Source organism: Symphalangus syndactylus, chromosome X (assembly GCF_028878055.3).
Source record: "Symphalangus syndactylus isolate Jambi chromosome X, NHGRI_mSymSyn1-v2.1_pri, whole genome shotgun sequence".
NCBI lineage: Eukaryota > Metazoa > Chordata > Mammalia > Primates > Hylobatidae > Symphalangus > Symphalangus syndactylus.
The window spans coordinates 126,667,865-126,688,337 of record NC_072447.2 but is presented as its reverse complement, the minus strand read 5'-3'; the positions used below and the strand labels follow the sequence as shown (position 1 = coordinate 126,688,337).

The 20,473-nt window shown below is 37.6% G+C and overlaps 1 protein-coding gene across 4 annotated transcripts in view; it reads right to left on the bottom strand.

Moving 5' to 3' along the window:
* GRIA3 (glutamate ionotropic receptor AMPA type subunit 3) overlaps window positions 1–20,473 on the bottom strand; it is a 311,313-nt gene that overhangs the window by 117,521 nt on the left and 173,319 nt on the right. For all 4 annotated transcript variants that reach the window (XM_063634906.1, XM_063634907.1, XM_055269444.2 and 1 more), the window contains one exon: window positions 19,611–19,664. In XM_063634906.1, the coding sequence (XP_063490976.1) occupies window positions 19,611–19,664 (54 nt within the window). The remainder of the gene's footprint in view (window positions 1–19,610; window positions 19,665–20,473) is intronic.

Genomic DNA, 20,473 nt, shown 5'->3' with positions numbered 1-20,473 from the left:
AGGATACAAAATCAATGTGCAAAAATCACAAGCATTCCTATACACAAATAACAGACAGAGAGCCAAATCATGAGTGAACTCCCATTCACAATTGCTACAAAGAGAATAAAATACCTGGGAATCCAACTTACAAGGGATGTGAAGGACTTCTTCAAGGAGAACTACAAAACACTGCTCAATGAAATAAAGGAGGACACAAACAAATGGAAGAACATTCCATGCTCATGGATAGGAAGAATCAATATCGTGAAAATGGCCATACTGCCCAAGGTAATTTATAGATTCAATGCCATCCCCATCAAGCTACCAATAACTTTCTTCACAGAATTGGATAAAACTACTTTAAAGTTCATATGGAACCAAAAAAGAGCCTGCATTGCCAAGACAATCCTAAGCAAAAATAACAAAGCTGGAGGCATCACACTACCTGACTTCAAACTATACTACAAGGCTACAGTAACCAAAACAGCATGGTACTTGTACCAAAACAGATTTAGACCAATGGAACAGAACAGAGGCCTCAGAAATAACACCACACATCTACAACCATTTGATCTTTGACAAGCCTGACAAAATCAAGAAATGGGAAAAGGATTCCCTATTTAATAAATGGTGCTGAGAAAACTGGCTAGCCATATGTAGAAAGCTGAAACTGGATCCCTTCCTTACACTCTATACAAAAATTAATTCGAGATGGATTAAAGACTTAAATATTAGACCTAAAACCATAAAAACCCTAGAAGAAAACCTAGGCAATACCATTCAGGAGATAGGCATGGGCAAGGACTTCATGACTAAAACACCAAAAAGCAATGGCAACAAAAGCCAAAATTGACAAATGGGATCTAATTAAACTAAAGAGCTTCTGCACAGCAAAAGAAGCTACCATCAGAGTGAAAAGGCAACCTACAGAATGGGAGAAAATTTTTGCAATCTACTCATCTGACAAAGGGCTAATATCCAGAATCTACAAAGAACTCAAACAAATTTACAAGAAAAAAACCAAACAACCCCACCAAAATGTGGGCAAAAGATAAGAACAGACACTTCTCAAAAGAAGACATTTATGCAGCCAACAGACACATGAGAAAATGCTCATCATCACTGGTCATCAGAGAAATGCAAATCAAAACCACAATGAGATACCATCTCACAGCAGTCAGAATGGCAATCATTAAAACAACAGGTGCTGGAGAGGATGTGGAGAAATAGGAATGCCTTTACACTGTTGGTGGGAGTGTAAACTAGTTCAACCGCTGTGGAAGACAGTGGCAATTCCTCAAGGATCTAGAACTAGAAATACCATTTGACCCAGCCATCCCATTACTGGGTATATACTCAAAGGATTATAAATTATGCTACTATAAAGACACATGCACACGTATGTTTATTGCAGCACTGTTCACAATAGCAAAGACTTGGAACCAACCCAAATGTCCATCAGTGATAGACTGGATTAAGGAAATGTGGCACATATACACCATGGAATACTATGCAGCCATAAAAAGGATGAGTTCATGTCCTTTGTAGGGACATGGATGAAGCTGGAAACCATCATTCTGAGCAGACTATAACAAGGACAGAAAACCAAACACCACATGCTCTCACTCAAAGGTGGGAATTGAACGATGAGAGCACTCGGACACAGGGCAGGGAACATCACACACCAGGGCCTGTCGTGGGGTGGGGGGCTAGGGGAGGGACAACATTAGGAGAAATACCTAATGTAAATGATGAGTTAATGGGTGCAGCAAACCAACATGGCACAAACCTGCACGTTGTGCACATGTACCCTAGAACTTAAATATATGTATATATATATATGTAAAAAAGAAAAAAAAAGAAATAAAGACCATCCAAACTGGAAAAGAAGAAGTCAAATTATCCAAATTATCTTTGTTTGTAGATGATATAATCTTATATTTGGAAAAATCTAATGACTTCATCAAAAAACTTTAGAGCTGATAAACGAATTCAAGAAAGTTGCAGGATAGAAAATTAACATATGAAAATCAGTAGCATTTCTATATGCCAGCAATGAACAATCTGAAAAGGAAATTTAAAAATTACCATTTATAATAGCCACAAATAAAGTTCCATACCTAGGAAATGACTTAATCAAAAAAGTAAAAGATATCTGCAATGAACGCTATAAAACTCTGATGAAAGAAATTCACAAGGGCACACAAAAAAATGGAAAGATATTCCATGTTCATGGATTGGAAGAACCAATATTGTTGCAATGTCCATACTACTCAAAGAAATCTACAGATTCAATACAATCCTTATCAAAATACCAAAGGCATTTTTCATAGAAATAGAAAAAACTGTCCTAAAATTTATATGAAATCCCAAAAGACCCAGAATAGCCAAAGCTATCCTGAGAAAGAAGAACAGAACTGGAGGAATCACATTACCTGACTTCAAATTATACTACAGAGCTACAGTAACCAAAACAGCATGATACTGGCATAAAAACATATAGACCAATGTAACAGAATAGAGAACCCAGAAACAAATCCACACACCTACAGTTAACTCATTTTCAACAAAGATGCCAAGAACATATATTGGGGAAAAGACAGTCTTTTCAATAAATTGTGCTGGGAAAACTGGATATCCATATGTAGAATAATGAAACATGATCTTTATCTCTCACTTTATACAAACATCAAATCAAAATGGATTAAAGACTTGAATCTGAGACCTCCAATTATGAAACCACTACAATGAAACATTGGGGAAAATCTCCCGGACGTTGGTCTGGGCAAAAATTTCTTGAGTAACACTCCACAAACATAGGAAACTAAAGCAAAAATGGACAAATAGGATCACATTAAGTTAAAAAGCTTCTGCACAGCAAAGGAAACAACCAACAAAGTGCAGAAACAACCCACAGAATGGGAGAAAAAATTTGCAAACTACTCATCTGATAAGGGATTAATAATCAGAACATATAAGGAACTCTATAGGAAAAAAAATCTAATCCAATTTCTTAAATGGGCAATAGATTTGAATATATATTTCTCAAAAGAAGAGATACAAATGGCAAACAGGCAAATGAAAAGGTGATCAACATTACTGATCATCAGAGAAATGCAAAATCAAAACTATAATGAAATACCATCTCACCCCAGTTAAAATGGCTTTTATACAAAGGCAGACAATAAAAAATACTGGTGAGGATGTGGAGAAAAGGGAATCCTCATACACTGTTGGTGGGAATGTAAATTAGTACAACCACTATGAAGAACAGTTTGGAGGTTCCTTAAAAAACTGAAAATAGGGCTTCTATAAGATCCAGCAATCCCACTGCTGGGTATATACCCAAAAGTAAGGAAATCAGGATCTCAAAGAGATACCTGCACTCCTATGTTTGTTGTGGCAGTGTTCACAATAGCCAAGATTTGGAAGCAACCTAAGGGTCCACAAACAGATGAATGGATAAAGAAAATGTGATACATATATACAATGGAGTACTATTCAGTCATAAAAAAGAATAAGATCCTGTCATTTGCAACAACATGGATGGAACTGAAGGTCATTATGCTAAGAGAAATAAGCCAGACACAGAAAGACAAATATCACATGCTTTAACTTATTTGTGGGCTCTAAAAATCAAAGCGATGAACTCATGGACATAGAGAAGGATGGTAATCAGAGGTTGGGAAGGGTAGTGGGGGTGGGTAGGAGGAAGGTAAGGATGATTAATAAAAAAAAGTTAGAAAGAATGAATGAGACCTAGTATTTGATTACACAACAAGGTGACTATAGTCAATAAAAACCTACTTATACATTTTAAAATAACTAAAAGAGGATAATTGGCTTGTAACACAAAAGATAAATGCTTGAGGGGATGGATACCCAATGTTTCATGATGTGATTATTATACATTGCATGCCTGTATCAAACTATATCATGTACCATATATATATGGTACATATATATACACATACACACACACACACATATATATATACCTATGATGTATCCACAAAAATTAAAAATGAAAAACCCTTTAAAATAAAATAAAATACATTATTCCTAGGCCTTACTTCTGATTACCTGCAGAGATTCAGGTGGGAATATTTTCCCAAGCCCCACTGAAATCTCTATAAACAAAATAATGCGACAGAAGTGACCACTGAAAACCTGAAAGGGAAACGGGAAAAACAAATGTGTGAAGGTCGTTGGCAGAGTGAAGGAAGGCAGGAGAGTGGTACTGACTATTGGGCAGAAGTTGGCTTACTCTTGGTTTCCCTGTGTACCTTCTAATGTGATTCAAAGCATGTTGTCTTTTCCATCACATATTGCTAAATAGTGTAGCTGACATGAGTAAATACAGTCAGCAGTGTATAGAAAACTGAGATTAGAGTCTCCCAACAATTTCATGTAGGTAACTGATGCAGCAGCAGTGACCACCCCATATCCTGGAAGTAAGAGGGAGAAGGAAAAGTTGGATGGGTGTGTGTTAAAAAGGGGCTTATTAGAAGACCACTTTTGTATGAAGGACAGCAGTTTGCTGGCTCCTAATCCTGTTTTGCCTCCTATCACAGTATCTTTAAGACATTTCATTTGTTCATAAATTATTTTTAGGTTTCACTTCTTCAGCTGATCACTTGCACATTGTAGGTGCGAATACTGAACCCAAGTCCCACCCAACACTATAAAGATATTAATGCAGTGGAAATGTCCACTGAACACCTAGAGGATAAAAGGAAAATAAAGGGATTAAGGTCACTGGTAGAATGTAGGGATCCTGTCTAAGAGCAGAAGTTGGCTGGTTCCCGGTCCTTATTCACCTGGAATCTCATTATTTTTAAGACATTTCTCTTATCCATAACTCTTGCTAGATTTCTTTTTTTGAGTTGATAACACACTGACCTCAAGTTTGGATATAAATGCCAAGTAGCTCTAAAACCTCTGTAAAACAACTAACATAACAGAAATGGCCACCATACAGATCAAATAGGTAAACAGATCAAAGAAAAAGGTAAAGAATAACAGTAGAAAGAAGGAAGTTCGGAGACAGTTGCGGGCTGAGAGGCAGACATGCCTGGCTCTTAGTCCACCTTCCACCTCTACTCTATTGTTTTAAAATATATTCTGTTTTCTTTCACATATTGCTAGACATTACTGGAGTCATGGACAAGCACAGTGCACACAACATTTTGAAAATTGAGGCCAGACTCTCGCTATCATCTCAGCAAAGACACTAATTCAGCAGAGCTGGCCAGCGAATCTTTGACAAGGAATTGAGGATCTGAGCAACTGGGAAAAAAGGGATGAATGGTAGGCATAGTTGTATTAAGAGAAAAGTTCTGGTGCCTTCTCTACTCCCACTGCTGCACTTGACTAGCCTACAAAAAAGAAAGATGTTTTGCCTATGGGACAGAGGTTGTCTGGCTCTTGGCTCTCCTCTGCCTATCCTTTTATTTTAAATGATTATTCTTGCTCATAGCATGTTGCTACATTTCCTTTTGTGAGCTTCCAATTTGCAGTTCTTGAGTTTGGAAAATTGAGGAAAAATCCACATAAAACCTCTGTTACGACATTAAATCAACAGATCTGAGTATCATACATACAGTAAGTAAAAGGGGAAAGGAGGAGAGGAGAGAGTGGAAGGGTGGGAGATATTAAAAGTTAGTGGCTCCTTTTTGCTTTTTTCTCTTTTGGTAATTTTTACTTGATGTTTGCCACCCAAAGTCTGCACTTTTGGGAATTTTGATCCCCTGTTTTCCTTAAACCCTACCAAAAGATTATTGTAACAGAATTTGCTATCCGGCACCAATCTCTATCAGGAGAAGGTTAAGGAATGTAGAGATGGCTATTATATGAATATCTGGCTAAATGCTCATATAATCTGGCTAAATGATGAGCTAAATGATTAGAGTTTCCTAGCTCTTGGCCAATTTTTTTTTCTTGTATTATGATCTACAGTGGGACTTGCCACTCCACTCTTTGAGAAATTGAAATGTCTGGCCTTTCTGAAACTTTTGTAAAATTGCCCACACAGTTTTTGTCACTTGAAAGCCATTAGGTAAAAGTAGAAAAGGAAAGGGTGGGGGTAATATGTAGAGACAGATATTTTAGGAGAGAGCTTCTAGCTAAAGGAAGGTGTGTATTGCCTCCTGGTTCCCCATTGCCTTCGTTTCTGGCGTCACCAGCAGTTGGAGATGGCCACCCACAGTTCACCATGTGGGGGAATTTAGAGTCCCTGGTTTCCTAAAACTTCTGTAAAAATTGAATGAAACAGCATTAGGCCTTCAATACCCAGACCCGAGAGGTAAAAGAAGAAAGAGATGGGGTAGGGAGCAGTAGGGGAAGGTATATATCCTACCTGTCTGCCTGCCAGCTGTCAAATTATTCTCCATAGCTAGCTGGCTCAGACTCCATTCGTGAAGCTACCTCTTACTGGTCCTCTTTATCATGTGACCTTTTCCAGCAAGTTCCATCCTCACTCCTCCTCTCTGATAATAACACCCATGAGTGGGACATAGCTCCCTCAGCCAATCAGTTCTGACTAGTCCCATGAAGCATCTGCCTATCAGACACACTCCAATTACTGTCACTCAGACTTCTCTCTGTCCCACAGCCCAGCCTCCTCCCTATATTCCATTTTTTCCCTTGTATAATGAATGCTGTTGTGAGTAGAAGTAGAGCAGTGACCAGACAGCAACATATGTGAGCACAGACAGATATTTTTATTATCAGAAAATCCAAGTCTTTAGAGAAAAGTATATGATTACTAGTTTAAATACATGATAAATGATTTTACAAGTTTTTACTTTTTAATTCATGTCCTTGGCTCAAACAAAGTTGACATTTGGTTTCACGTTCTTAAGTCTTTTTAGTTTGTTCTGACTTTTGTTTCAGGGTTTAAATGCTTGACCTGAGCACCTCTTCCAATGACAACTATTCAAAAAAAAAAAAAAAAAAAAAACAAAAACCAGAAGGCTGGACGTGGTGGCTCATGCCTGTAATCCTGAGGCAGTCAGATCACCTGAGGTCAGCAGTTCTAGACCAGCCTGGCCAACATGGCGAAACCCCATCTCTACTAAAAATACAAAAATTAGCCTGATGTGGTGGTGGGTGCCTGTAATCCCAGCTACTCAGGAGGCTGAGGCAGGAGAATTGTTTGAACCCAGGAGGCGGAGGTTGCAGTGAGTGGAGATCATGCCACTGTACTCCAGCCAGGGTGACAGGGCAAAACTCTGTCTCAAAAAAAAACAAACAAAAAACCCCACATCTTTTTATTTAATATATGATGCATTTTTAACAAGTTTGACTTTAAAGGAAATTTCTGTGTCATGAATTCTATTTCCTCACTGAACTTCATCTGCTATTAAAATAATATATTTTAAAATAACATTTTTACCAAAAACAAAATGTGTTTCAGTAGACTTGATATTTTAGCGAGAAACAATGGTTCCTTTTGTTTAAGCTGTTTTATAGCAACTGCTTTCTCCCTTCACTGAATCATAGACTGCTTCAGCAGTTCATTTTCTGCTTGAAAACAAGTTCCTTCTTCTGGCATTTCTCATCTACACAAAGACATTAGAATTTTTTGTTCTTTTTTATTTGCCTTTTTATATTTTTAATTTTGAGTGTTTTACTATGGGGATAGTCATGATTTTTCATAAAGTTGGGCTCTGAGAATCTACTTTTTCAAAAGGATGACATTTACCACACAAATACCTCAGAAAATGAACTTGTTACATTTTGAGGCTTTAGAGTCTGTAAAACAAATTAATTTCTTATTTTATTTTGGCATTTTCAACCTCAATTCACTTTGAATAAGATACCAATGACTCTCCAATTAGACCTTCTCATATCTCTAAAACTCCCTTCTCTAACCACCTGCTGACTAAATTAACTTCCATATTCCATGTGCGTTGTAAAAAGAATGTGCCTCACATACTGGAGTCAGCTAGCAACCCCATATCAGCTTAGTTCCAACAGTTTCCCAGTTCGTGGAAAGCCTTCTTATTTAGTTTACTTGGAATAATTTGGCTTATTTTGCTTTACTGTTGTGGAATATATTGCTGTTACACTCTACGTGTAGGAATGCAGGATAAGCTTACTCAATGTTCTCTTAAATTGAATACTTAATAATTTTCCAGATATCACCTTTTGTTGGAACTCAAGAGTTATAAATGGCCCTTGACATACCAAGTCAGCATTTTGACTGAACTCCTCTCTGCCCCAAATGCAAGGGAACCAATGGTTAAGCAGGAATATCATTGCCCTATTCAGCCTAAAGAAGTTACAGAAGATGAATCTTCGTCCTTCTACGAAGGAGAACCCTTAGGATTAAAGGTTCTCTTATAAAAGGGAGAGGAGAAATGTCAGAGGCATTTGAACCAGAGCAACTCCATCATGAGTAGGGGCTGGGTAAAATAAGGCTGAGACCTACTGGGCTGCATTCCGAGGTGGTTAGGTATCTAAGTCACAGGATGAGATAGGAGGTCAGCACAAGATACGGGTCATAAAGAACTTGCTGATATGCCCACTAAATCTCACCAAAACCAAGATAGCAATGAGAGCGACCTCTGGTTATCCTCATTGCTACACTCCCACCAGTGCCATGACAGTTTACAAATGCCATGGCAACTTCAGGAAGTTACCCTATATGGTTTAAAACGGGGAGGAACCCTCAGTTCTGGGAATTGTCCACCACTTTCCCAGAAAACTCATGAATAATCCACCCCTTGTTTAACATGTAATCAAGAAATAACCATAAAAATGGGCAACCAGCAGCCCTAGGGGCTGCTCTGCCTATTCTTTATTCCTTTACTTTCCTAATAAACTTACTTTCACTTAAAAAAAATAAAAAAGAATGTGCCCCAAAGCAAGGTGATTACATTCCTTTAAAATCTCTTCTTTTTGTATCCCTTTCTCTAATTTAGACTTATGGAGTATGAGGCCCAAGCATCTAATTCAACAGGTGATTTTGAAGTACAAGTGGGTTTGAGAACCACTGGCCTAGATTATTGTCCTAGCTTCCTAGTTGGCGCTCTGGTTTCTGTTTTTTTTTTTTTTTTCCCCTCTCCAGTTTATTCTTCACATAATAAATTTACCTTCCTAAAATACCAGTTAGAGTATAAGACTCCTTTCTCAAAGGACTGCAATGAGTCCCTACTTTCTATTAACAGCCAAATATCTTAACTTCATTTTCAAGGATTTCCATTATCTGTTATCTTCTGCTCCCCTGGCCTCATCTACACCACTTCCTTCAACAGACCTCATGCTCTAGCCACATCGTGCACTCTAACATTGGTATCTTTGTTCTCTTTGCCTACAAAGGGCCCCTACTTTATTACTTACAACTTTAGGTGCCTCTATTGAAATTTCATTCTCCAAGAACCATTTTCTTTTCTTTCTTTTTTAATTATTAATATTATTGTGATTGACAAATCATAATTGTGTACATTTATGGGGTACAATGTGATGTTTTGATATACATATACAATGTGAAATGATTAGATCAAGCTAATTCACATATCCATCACCTTGCTTACCTACAATTTTTTATGGTGAGACATTTGAAATTTACCCTCTTAGTTTGAAATATATGATACGTTATTATTGCACCCTGCTGTGCAACAGATCTCAAAACCTATTCCTACTGCCTGTATGAAACTTTGGACCTGTTTATTAACAACTCCTCATTCCCTCCATCCTCACCCCCTAGCCTCTGGTAACCACCATTCTGCTCTCTACTTCTATGAGTTCAACTTTTTAAGATTCCACATATACGTGAGATCATGTGGTATTTGTCTTTTTGTGCCTGGCTTATTTCACTTGACATAATGTCCTTTAGATTCATCCATGTTGTCACAAATGACAGGATTTTCACCCTTTTATGGCTAAATAGTATTCCGTTGTGTATGTATACCACATTTTCTTTATCCATTTGTTCATGGACACTTAGATTGATTCCACTTCTTGGTTATTGTGAATAATGCTGCAATAAACATAAAGTGCAGATAACTCTTCAATATACTGATTTGTTTCTTTTGGATATATGCCCAGCAATGGGATTACTGGATCATATGGTAGTTCTATTTTCAGTTTTTTGAGGAACCTCCATATTGTTTTCCATAATGGCTGCACTAATTTACATTCCCACTAACAGTGTGCAAGCATTCCCTTTTTTCTGCATCCTTGCTAACATTTTCAATTAGTGAAATAATGGTTAAGAACATCTATATCAAATTTGTCCCTGTATCTTCTACTAGGTAGTAAGGGGGCTAATTGTGCTCCTTTATCTTCCCCCTTCCCAATGATTACATAGGCTATTGTACATATGGATGACTGTTTATGGATTTTTGTCTTATTATTGCATGACTTCCCATGCCTTCTGTGCAATAAGTATATGTGTATACTCTACAACATAGGTGCTAAGTGACTCTAAGGTCCCAAATTTCCTGTTGTGCTATGGAATTTCTGTTACGCCTATCTTATTATTTCATAAGTATTTTAATAATTAAGGGATGATTACATATTCAATGATTTTTGTGTGCTTGGACTAAACTTATTGAATTCTAGTGCTGTTTGCATTTCACCAATTCTATTTGGTTGCAATTGATGGTTTTGTTGGCTAGCCATGTTAGTATCCTTTCCTTTGGTTTGAACGGTAATCTTTGTGTGCAGTGGGAAGAGATTAAAAGCTATGAGAGAAGGCAGGGACAGATTGGAGGCAATCCTACTGCTCATAGATAGGGTGAATTGAAATTCTGCTTTCTCACTTTCTGCGTTCTAAGTTTCCGTACACTTGACTGCTTCTGTGCAACAATGGTGATATTTGTTAGAAATATGGGTATAATATCCAGAAGTGATTCTTCTGAAATGGAAACTACCCATTTTGATTTGTAGGTTCTGCTATATTTCATAAATTGCACCACTTCTCAATCATATCATGTCTGTTTGATCAGTGTACGTTTGCTCACATCTGAATGCAGCTATATAAAACCAACATGACCTTTATGCCTAAGCAGTTCATGCAGGGTCTTGTAAGCTTCCGTTGATTAACTCTCCAAAGCCATCTTTCACATAGACACTGGTTACACAACTGTCTTCCAAATCCAGACCGTCCGTGATTTGAGAATAGCCAGACAATTCAGTCTTCCAAAGATCCAAATGACTTTGGCATTATCCCATCTTTGTTGATTTTCACATACTGAAATTCACTTTACTTTTGGAAGTGTGGATATTTGAGAGTTGGAAATAAATATATCCAAGGCTTACATTAAGTGCATTTATTTTCAAGGTTTGATGTGGTGTTTTCCTTCATACAGTACTATTATTAGGGCACATTTTGTACAGGGGGGAAAACAGAGACAAGTTGGGTGACTTTTAGGAGTTGATGATAGCTTATGGGTGAGAAAAGGTGGCTTGCCTATAGGAAAGATAAAAGCAGTAGAATGAGGGTTGGAAGGCTGCCAAAGACAAGTACCTATCTCACATTTTGGATGAAGACTGGCTCTGCCTTTGGTGCCATTTGAACTGTTCATCTGGGTGATGCTTCAATAAAGAAATGCATAGTAATTGTGGTGATTCAAGTTGTCAGGTTGCTAATGAGAGACGCAAGTCTTTTTCTAGAAAGCAGATCCATCCTCCTGGGAGGGTACAATGTGTAGAGTTCACGATTACACCATACAAATTAGTACTTGATTACAAGTTGCTTATATTGTTCACTCATGATTTTATTCTCTAGTCTGACCAACAAACATACTTAGAAACCTATTAAGTGCTAGCTGTTACAATGGCGAGCCATCTCAAACTTGGTCCTTGCCCTCATGACACTTCAGTTCAGTGGGGGTTATTTGTATGAATAAATAAATAATTACAACATGGCATAAGTTCTATTAATGGGGAAATAGCCACTGATCTCTCTCTCTCTCTCTCTCTTTTTTTTTACTAACAGCTTCATTGAGGTATAATTTATATCACATAAAACTCATCCATTTGACACGGATTTTTAAAAAAACATAAATCAGATCATACCCCTTCCGTGCTTGAAATTCTTCAATGGGCCTTCTGTTGCTGTTGAAAAAAGGTAAAACTCTTCCACCTGGCATCTAATCTGTCCTGTCACTCATTCTGCTGTGCCCAAAATTGCCTTCTGACTGTTCAGGGAAGACATCAAGCTGTTTTCTGCCTCAGGACTTTGGCATGTACTGTTTCCTATGCATGAACTCTCCCTGATTCGTCATGTAGCTGAATCTTTCTCCCCTTTCAGATTATTGTTTCAAAGTCACCTTTTCTGAAAGGCCTTCTCTGGCTACACTATGCAGACTTCCACGGTATTGACTTCCACAATCTGCCTTCTCTTTATTCATTGTCCCAGCACCTGTTCTATCTCCATGGCAATTATCATAAGCTATGCAAGTCTGGTCTGTACAATACAATTACAAGGTTCTTAAGGACACTACACTCTGTTTTCCTTGCTGTGAAGTGAACAAGTTGTTGGACATACAATGGTATATATAGAAAAAAACACTTACTGTAAAGACCTTTAGAGCAGTGCTACTCAAAATATGTGCAGACTGGTGCTGGTTCATTGTTTGTTACCAGTCTGAGATGATATAAGGAAAGAAATGGAGGGTAAGTCTTTATCAACCTTCATAGGAACTTGACAGGGCAATGTAATGGCTATTGAATGTAATACTAAAAAATACTGAACTTATATTTTAAATATCTTATTTTGCTTATTTCATTTTTTAAGTAATTTATTTTTGTTGCATGTTTACTGGTCCATGAAGATCTTGGGGGGAAAAACTGGTTCTTCTTCACAGATAGTTTAGGAAGGACTGTTTTAGAGGACATAATCTCAGAGTTTGAGGAGAAGATAAAATGCTTTTAATTCATCTTGCTATAACATTGGGTAGGAAATGATCTTTCCTTGTTAATTTCAGGCAGGGGAGAGAGAGAAGAGAGACACAGTTGACTATAATAAAGGCATTTTGGGAGAGAGAGAATAGGAGTCTCAGAGTTCACAACTTTAAGCTGACAAATGCCTGTGGCTTTGGAAATGGATGGCAGGAAGTTGGAACCCAGCCCAGTCCCCACTCCTCATTCCCTTGGTGTTCTATGTACCATTTCCATTTGGAGAAGAAAGTGAATCCTGAGCTACCAGAGAAGTTGTGCACCAGGAGAGGTGACTGGTCTCCCTGGCATTTGGGACCAGGGGGAATTTTTACCTGCAAGCCCACCTCCCTTGCCTGCAAAGCCAGGCTCCAGCCCAGTGAGCTCTGTGTTTACATGCCATCTGCTGAGGTGTCAGTGATCACAACACGTGGCTTTGAGCATTTGAATTTTTTATTTAGAACATAAAAAATGTCAGAACAAAGAAAGGGAAAGTAGAGAACAGAACAAGAAGACCTGGAAGGGGAAGAGAGAAGGGAATAGTTGTTATTGGCAAGCAAAACAGCATAACTAAATCTTATTTAAACTTGTTTTCTCTCTAAGCAAAATAGGCCCTTCTGTTTTTCAAGTACATTCTGAGATCTGGTAAGCTGCAGAGTTCACTTCCTCAAGCTTGTTGAAGCTCCTGGCTGCCTGTTTGGGTTCAATTTTATGAGTAATTCTCTTGTTTTAGTAAAATTTTGGAAAAATTAGATGTCATCTAGTACCCCCTTTCCATCATTATTTTCTGGCATAAGTGAGGTTGGATGAGGAGGGAGAGAGAAGACAAAGCATAAGAAAAAAGGGGAATGAAAATGTGTGTGTGTGTGTGAGAGAGAGAGAGAGAGAGGAGGGAAGGAAAACAGTTGGACAGCAGGGAGTGATGGAGATGTAATTGATGCCTGTTAAGATACAGTTCATGTTGGGCTTTTGGATGGTTTTTTTCAAACCCAGATTCACCAATATGTCCTTTTTTTTTTTTTTTTTTTTTTTTTTTGAGACAGAGTCTTGCTCTGTCGCCCAGGCTGGAGTACAGTGGCGCGATCTCAGCTCACTGCAACCTCCACCTCCTGAATTCAAGAGATTCTTCTGCCTCAGCCTCTCAAGTAGCTGGGACTACAGGCATGTGCCACCATGCCTGGCTAAGTTTTTTTTTTTTTTTTTTTTTTTTTTTTTTTTTTTTAGTAGAGACAGGGTTTCATCATATTGGCCAGGCTGGTCTTGAACTCCTGACCTTGTGATCCACCCGCCTCGGCCTCCCAAAGTGCTAGGATTACATGCATGAGCCATCGCTCCCGGCCCAACATGTCCTTGTTTTTAAAAGCCCTTTTTATCTCTGATCACTTCATCCTCATAAATTTAGAGCTTGTGCTTCATTTATTTACATTTGTGTCTTTGCAAATGCTTTTATGTGACCTTTGTGGTGCTGGCTTTCTATCTCACTGAGAAGCTTGGGTGGGTAAAGTGGGAAGAGCAAGGTGCTCTACTAACAGTGTTACCAATCTAGATAGAAAACTTAGTTTGGCAATGGATTAGCTATGAGACTTTGGGCAAGTTATATATATTTTCTGAGTCCATTTTCTGATCTGTAAAAGGCTTAGGAAGGTGGGTGGGCAAGAAGTCTCTCCTCATAGAAATTCTGAGAAAATTAAATGAAAGTCTGAAGAAAACAGCTAACATATCAGAGAGGAGTATAAGATAGATGAACTTTCTTCTATTTTCTCTCCTTGCTCAATGACCTTTTTGATTGCCTGTAGCTCTCTACTGCTAACAGTAGACATTACCTAAATTCCTCCACTTACAGGGTCAGCAATTATCTCCGACTCTGGTGCCAGTCTCAACCTAGGCAGGGAAACTGTCAGGTCTTCTAAGGCAGTGGTTAACTGGCGCAACACTGAATGAGCCCTGCTATGGCTCATGTTCTCCCCTGGGCACTTCAATTGTTTGTGGGTTTTTGTTTTGTTTTGTTTTTGTGTTTGGTCTTATTTGGGGAGTGATGAACATCTGTTGTTAGATCATTCAATCCAGATCCAATTTGCCCTGTGTAATCTGCTAGACTGTTTTTGATTGATCCTTCAGATCGTCAGCTCTGCTTAGAACTTGGCTAAGAATACTCATATCTATCTTGGTTTTTGCCCACTTGGACTGATTTTAAAGCTTTAGTCTGCCTTATAACTTTATATCCCCAAGGATAACGGGGCTCTGGTTTTGCTTCCCTGTTTGTGTCCTCAGCATTCACCTGGCCTACCCTGGCCCAAACTGAACTCCAAGAGGGAAGAAATGTAGATCTAGAAGTGACAGTGGTGTATTTTCCAAATTCTAGTCATTAATATACCACCTTTTCAATTTTTTGCCATATAGGTGGACCATATGAACTATAATTTACTTAATGTTTTTATTTACATTGACTGAGTTTCTTTTATCTACATATCTACTTTAGCCTCATTCTAAGGAATGGTATCTATAAAATCACAGAATTGCTGGGATAGTTGTTTTTCCAATATGTATTTAATATACATTCAAAACTAATAAGTTAAAAGAGAAGTTTTGCTATGTAGTATCTAAAATCATCTCATGTACATTTTGGGAAATACTGATCTTGTCTACCTCTGCATTTTACAGATTAATAATCAGGTTCAGAGAGGTTTGGTTTGCTATAAAGCTAGTTAGATGAATTCTTGGGATTCAAACCTGACTCCTACCTCCTAGCCTTGCGCTTTTTTTTCTTCTTCTTATTATTATACCACACTGCCTCCTGCCTTTGCATCTATTCCTAATATTACTGTAGGGCTCTACACACAGTAACTGAGCTATCATCACTGACATAGGTGAAAAAAACTAAATCACTTTACATAACATGCCTGACAATGCAGTGTAAAGCATCCAGATCCAGGACTTTACCATGACAGATTGAGAGGCTGCTTGACTGACAGATTGTACACATGATGGCTAACTCTGGGACTAACGTTGACAAACAGCGCCATGTTAGAGACAGTCCTGGAAGATAAAACAACAATTAATTACAGAACAACTCCTAAAAAATGACATCATCAACTGATACAAGAATTTCTAAGAGACTTACTTGCTCTATTGGGATGTCCACTTCTGGCCTGAGTAGATCACATCTCTGGGTTGTACTGGTGAAATCTTCTGTTTCTTTCCAGGATTTCAACAAGCTAGAATTTTCTGCAGCTCATTGTCTACTCTGAAATGTACATCTTGACCTCTGAGAGGTCTTCGTTAAAGCATTCATGGAATATCCAAGTCTTCTCACTTTAGGATTGCTACCAGGGGAAGTTCCATGTAAATGTACAAAGAAGTCTTTGCCAGATAGAGCTCAGTATCAAAGGGAACTGCAGGAATTGATTCCGGGAAGCTTAGTTAAGTAGCTTAAATATTCTTGACTCGACATTTGTAGAAGAAAGCAGTGGTTTTGTGCTGTTTGTAACACCAAGACTCACACTGCAAAGTCTTCTGTATATAGATATCCACCCTCAGCTTTCATCCAGCTGGCTCATCTTGAAAGGAAACATCTTCTTATCTCCACTTCCCCTTTTCTTGACCATCCAACTTACTTCTAAATAGTTTTGATTCTCTGTCTCTCTCTCTCTTTCTCTCTCTCTGTCTGTCTTTGATGGAGGCATTTGAGGTAATTTTTATCTGCTTTGAAAAAACTGGGAACCGTAGACCATAGTAGGGATAATTTGTCTCGTTATTATTATCATCAGAGATGAACAGCAGCTCCTATCTCTATTGCCCAAATGCAATTTGATATAGAGTACAGGGACTTACATAGCTGAATTCAAATGAAAAGAGGGTCACTAAAGGAAGAGAAAGGGTGGCAGCTCAAAGCATGGTAAAGGAAAATCACATTTTCATTACTCAGACTGACATCATACTATACATTACTTTCTTTTTGAAGGAACAGACTTTGCTTGTTCTTGTAGTAGACATTCCCCCAAAGGCTCATAATTCTGAGTTGTGTGTATAGGATTCAGTTTACCATTCTTTTCCCCAACCTTGTCCTAGTGATTTTCTCTTTCAGTTCTATCACTCCATAGACTTTAATTTTTGTCAGGTCTGGATCTCAAAATTGCAATAAAAGCTGATTTAAAAGATTGTCAGTAGGCAAAGGATAAATTCTTGAGATGATGGGTACCCTATTTATCCTGGTGTGGTTATTGTGCATTGCATGCCTGTATGAAAATATCTCATGTAACCCACAGATGTATACATCTAGTATGTACCTACAAAAATAAAAAAAATAAAAAAAAGTTTGTCAGTAGAAATAAGGAGACCCAGTTGGAATTATAGAATGGGAAAGGCCTTTACAGATCATCGTCATGGTAGGCCAACTGAGATAGCCATTCTTATGCATGGCTCAGATCGCTCTTTAAGACAAAATCTGTCTCAAAGAATTAAGTTAGCTGACAACCTCCAGCTTCAGGTACCTTCAGATCTGCCTCAGTTTTCAAGTGGAAGGTGTGTGCTTTCTGGGCTGCTGCCAGCTAATGACTGAGCAAAGTCGGGATGCAATGACTTGCCATTTGGAAGAAGCATAGGACTCCTCTATGAGCTATCTTTTGCACTGATCTCCTAGTTGTGTTGGCCAAGATTTTATCAGTGCTACAGCACAGTCTGAAGCTTTTCCTATTAAACTTGCTTCCTTTTCCCTTCTGTTACTGGTATAGACCTGTATTGTGGTCTGAAGCTCTCCCTGCCTACTTATGTCCCTTTCCCTTTTATCTTTCACAGGTATTACTCCCAATAAATATCTTGCACTTCTAATTATTATCTGCTTTCAAATGACCCACCCAACACATCAATGACTGCCCCCACCACTCCCACCTGAGTGTTAAAGTAATGGAATTGTAACACTGTCTGTAGAGGTGACGTGACTTGCCCAAGATCTCTTACCTTGGTAGTAGCAAAGTCAGTTTGACAACCCAAACTTTCTGACCCCCAGTTCAATGTTATATCTCAAACTTAGTCATTCATGTATAAAACAACCAGGTATGAAAAACCCAGATTTTGCTATATCTCTTTATCCCCCTTGCTGTTGTTTACTTGAACATTAAAAACATATTTTACTTTTGTTGTATCGCTATTTTAGCCCTGTTTGAAGTAATAGTATCTATACAATTTCAATTTTGATGTGCTAGTTTTATATTTTTCTAATACCTAGTAAGGAAATATATTTTCATTAAAATAAAAAAGTTTGCGTGTGTATACTACCTAAAGTCACCTCATGTATGGTCAGTGATTGGTGAACCCTGCATTTTTAAACACTGTGCTATAAACCTTGCTGCTTTCTAGGACATACAAATCAGAGGAGAAGGAAAGGGGAAAGAGATGAAGGAAGAAAAGAAGGAAAAAAGAAAGGAAGGAAGGAAAACAGAAAGGAAGGAAAGAAGGAGAGCAAAATATTTTCTGGTGAGAAAGTAATGATAAGAAGTCATCAATAACTGTATCACGTGCCTTGTTGTGACATCCATATATCCTGACAAGCCACAGTTTAACCTCCATTGTGTTAAAAAAATCCTTTATTTATTAGTTGCCTAAAAACCATATTGAAAATATATGGATGTAATTTAAGAATCAAGATTTCTTCTTCTAAAAGACTAGATTCACTTATTCCCAAAATGGACTAAGTGCTCCACTTAGAGCAAATTATTGGAGGAAAATGCACACTACATTTGAAAGCAGTAGCTCTAATCTGCATCTTATAAAGTGTTTGAATGCACATACTCCTAAGAAAGAGGTTTAAGTAACATTTCCTTTTTCATTTAAAAAATATTCATTATTAAAACAAAATAAGATATTAGATATTTCTTTGATTAAAAATAAGAATATAATTACAATAATCTTTCACCTTTGTTTCTATTCTTTTGGCTTAAGAGCTTTATAATGATCATGATTCTGTTGTGCTAATGAAACAAAATTAGGGTTAGAACTCATGCAGTAACTTAATAGATTTTTAGTATTATAGTGATAATTTAACATTTCTCTTTCATTTCATGGAGATGGTATTATTCAGAACCTCTGCCAAACAGATATTACTAATTTAGAAGCAATTTTGTTAATTCCTAAACAAATTGTCCTCCCAGAGAAAGAAAATGTATAAAATAACCTTAATGAAATACTAGCTTCTACAGTGTCACAAATTTTAAAGGCATGGGAAGTTTGAAAGTAAAGATGCAAGTTGTGTTTTATGTAAGTAGAAAGATGGCTATACACTTTGGCAGGGTCATATAATGTACTATGTTGAAACCTACTCTGACATCTGGCTCAAAAAGATTTGGTAGTGGTCTGCTTCTGAAAGGACAAATGCAGTACTGATCTGCACATATACTTGAATCAATTGGGAAAGAGTCAGTTTCCTGTGTCCCCAGTTCCATGGTTTATATTTCAAACCCAATTAAAATAGTTTACATTTCAAACCAAAAATGAATCTAAAAATAAGTAAAGAATCATGTCAAATTATTTTTTAAATTAGGAAAGAATATAGCTGCTTCACAGCTAAAACAACGACAGCATAATTGAAACCAAGGCTATTGCATTCAGGTTTGGTATTTACCGAAGTCATTTCTCCAAGTTTCTGGAGAAAGTATTAGGTACTTCATGTATTTCCTTTTTGGATGATTACAGAAAAATGCAAACTAAATTGCATATATTGCCCAGGGACACTTGCTTGTTCTTACCAGGTTAGCGAGCATGTAGTGATAACCTCTTGAGTGTTTCCCCAGGATCACAACCTGCAGAAAGAAGTAAGACATATTGCTTATTCAAGAAGGGCATTTTCAATTGCAGAATCAGTGGGGTGGCTGGAACAAAATGTTAGAGCTTTTATATACAGGAAAATCACAGTTAATTGGATCAGATTTCTTGTTGTTGTATTTTGCTTTCGACTAGATAAAACAGGAAGACTTGCTAATATCAAACTTAAAATGTCAAAACAAGGGGAAAAAACTCCCTAAACTTCCAGGTCAATAGCATCACTGTCACTTAAAATAGATGGCAAAAGTGATGAAGCTGAAGATCCCCCACTCATGAACTCGATTTCTGTACTTAGCTTTTGAGATGGAAAATCAGCTGAACTTTGCATACAAAGTAGAAAATAGAATGTACAGTATTTTTTTTTTTGTTATCTGGAATGCTAAGGGAATAGAACACTCAAGGAATGGGGTTAATGGGATTTTCAGGTTAACCGAGGTTGCTTTTGCTTATTGAAAACTTTTCTAAAATAATTATCTTCCTTTTCCTGCTTTAATATGAAAGACTTGTAATCGTTTGTACATCTTTTGGTGCTGATCGTGATGCCTTAGGGCACTGAGGAGGGATTCCTCTTGAGGACACTTGGCAATGCCTGGTGACATTTTTGATTGTCACAACTGGGAAGGGTGCTACTAGCATTTAGTGAGTAATGGCCAGGGATGTCACTAGACATCCTACAATGCTTGGAATAGCCCACACGATAAAGAATTCTCAGGCCCAAAATGTCAGTAGTGCTAAGGTTGAGAAACTCTTCCTCAGTATCATCATCCTTACCATAATTTTTATGAAT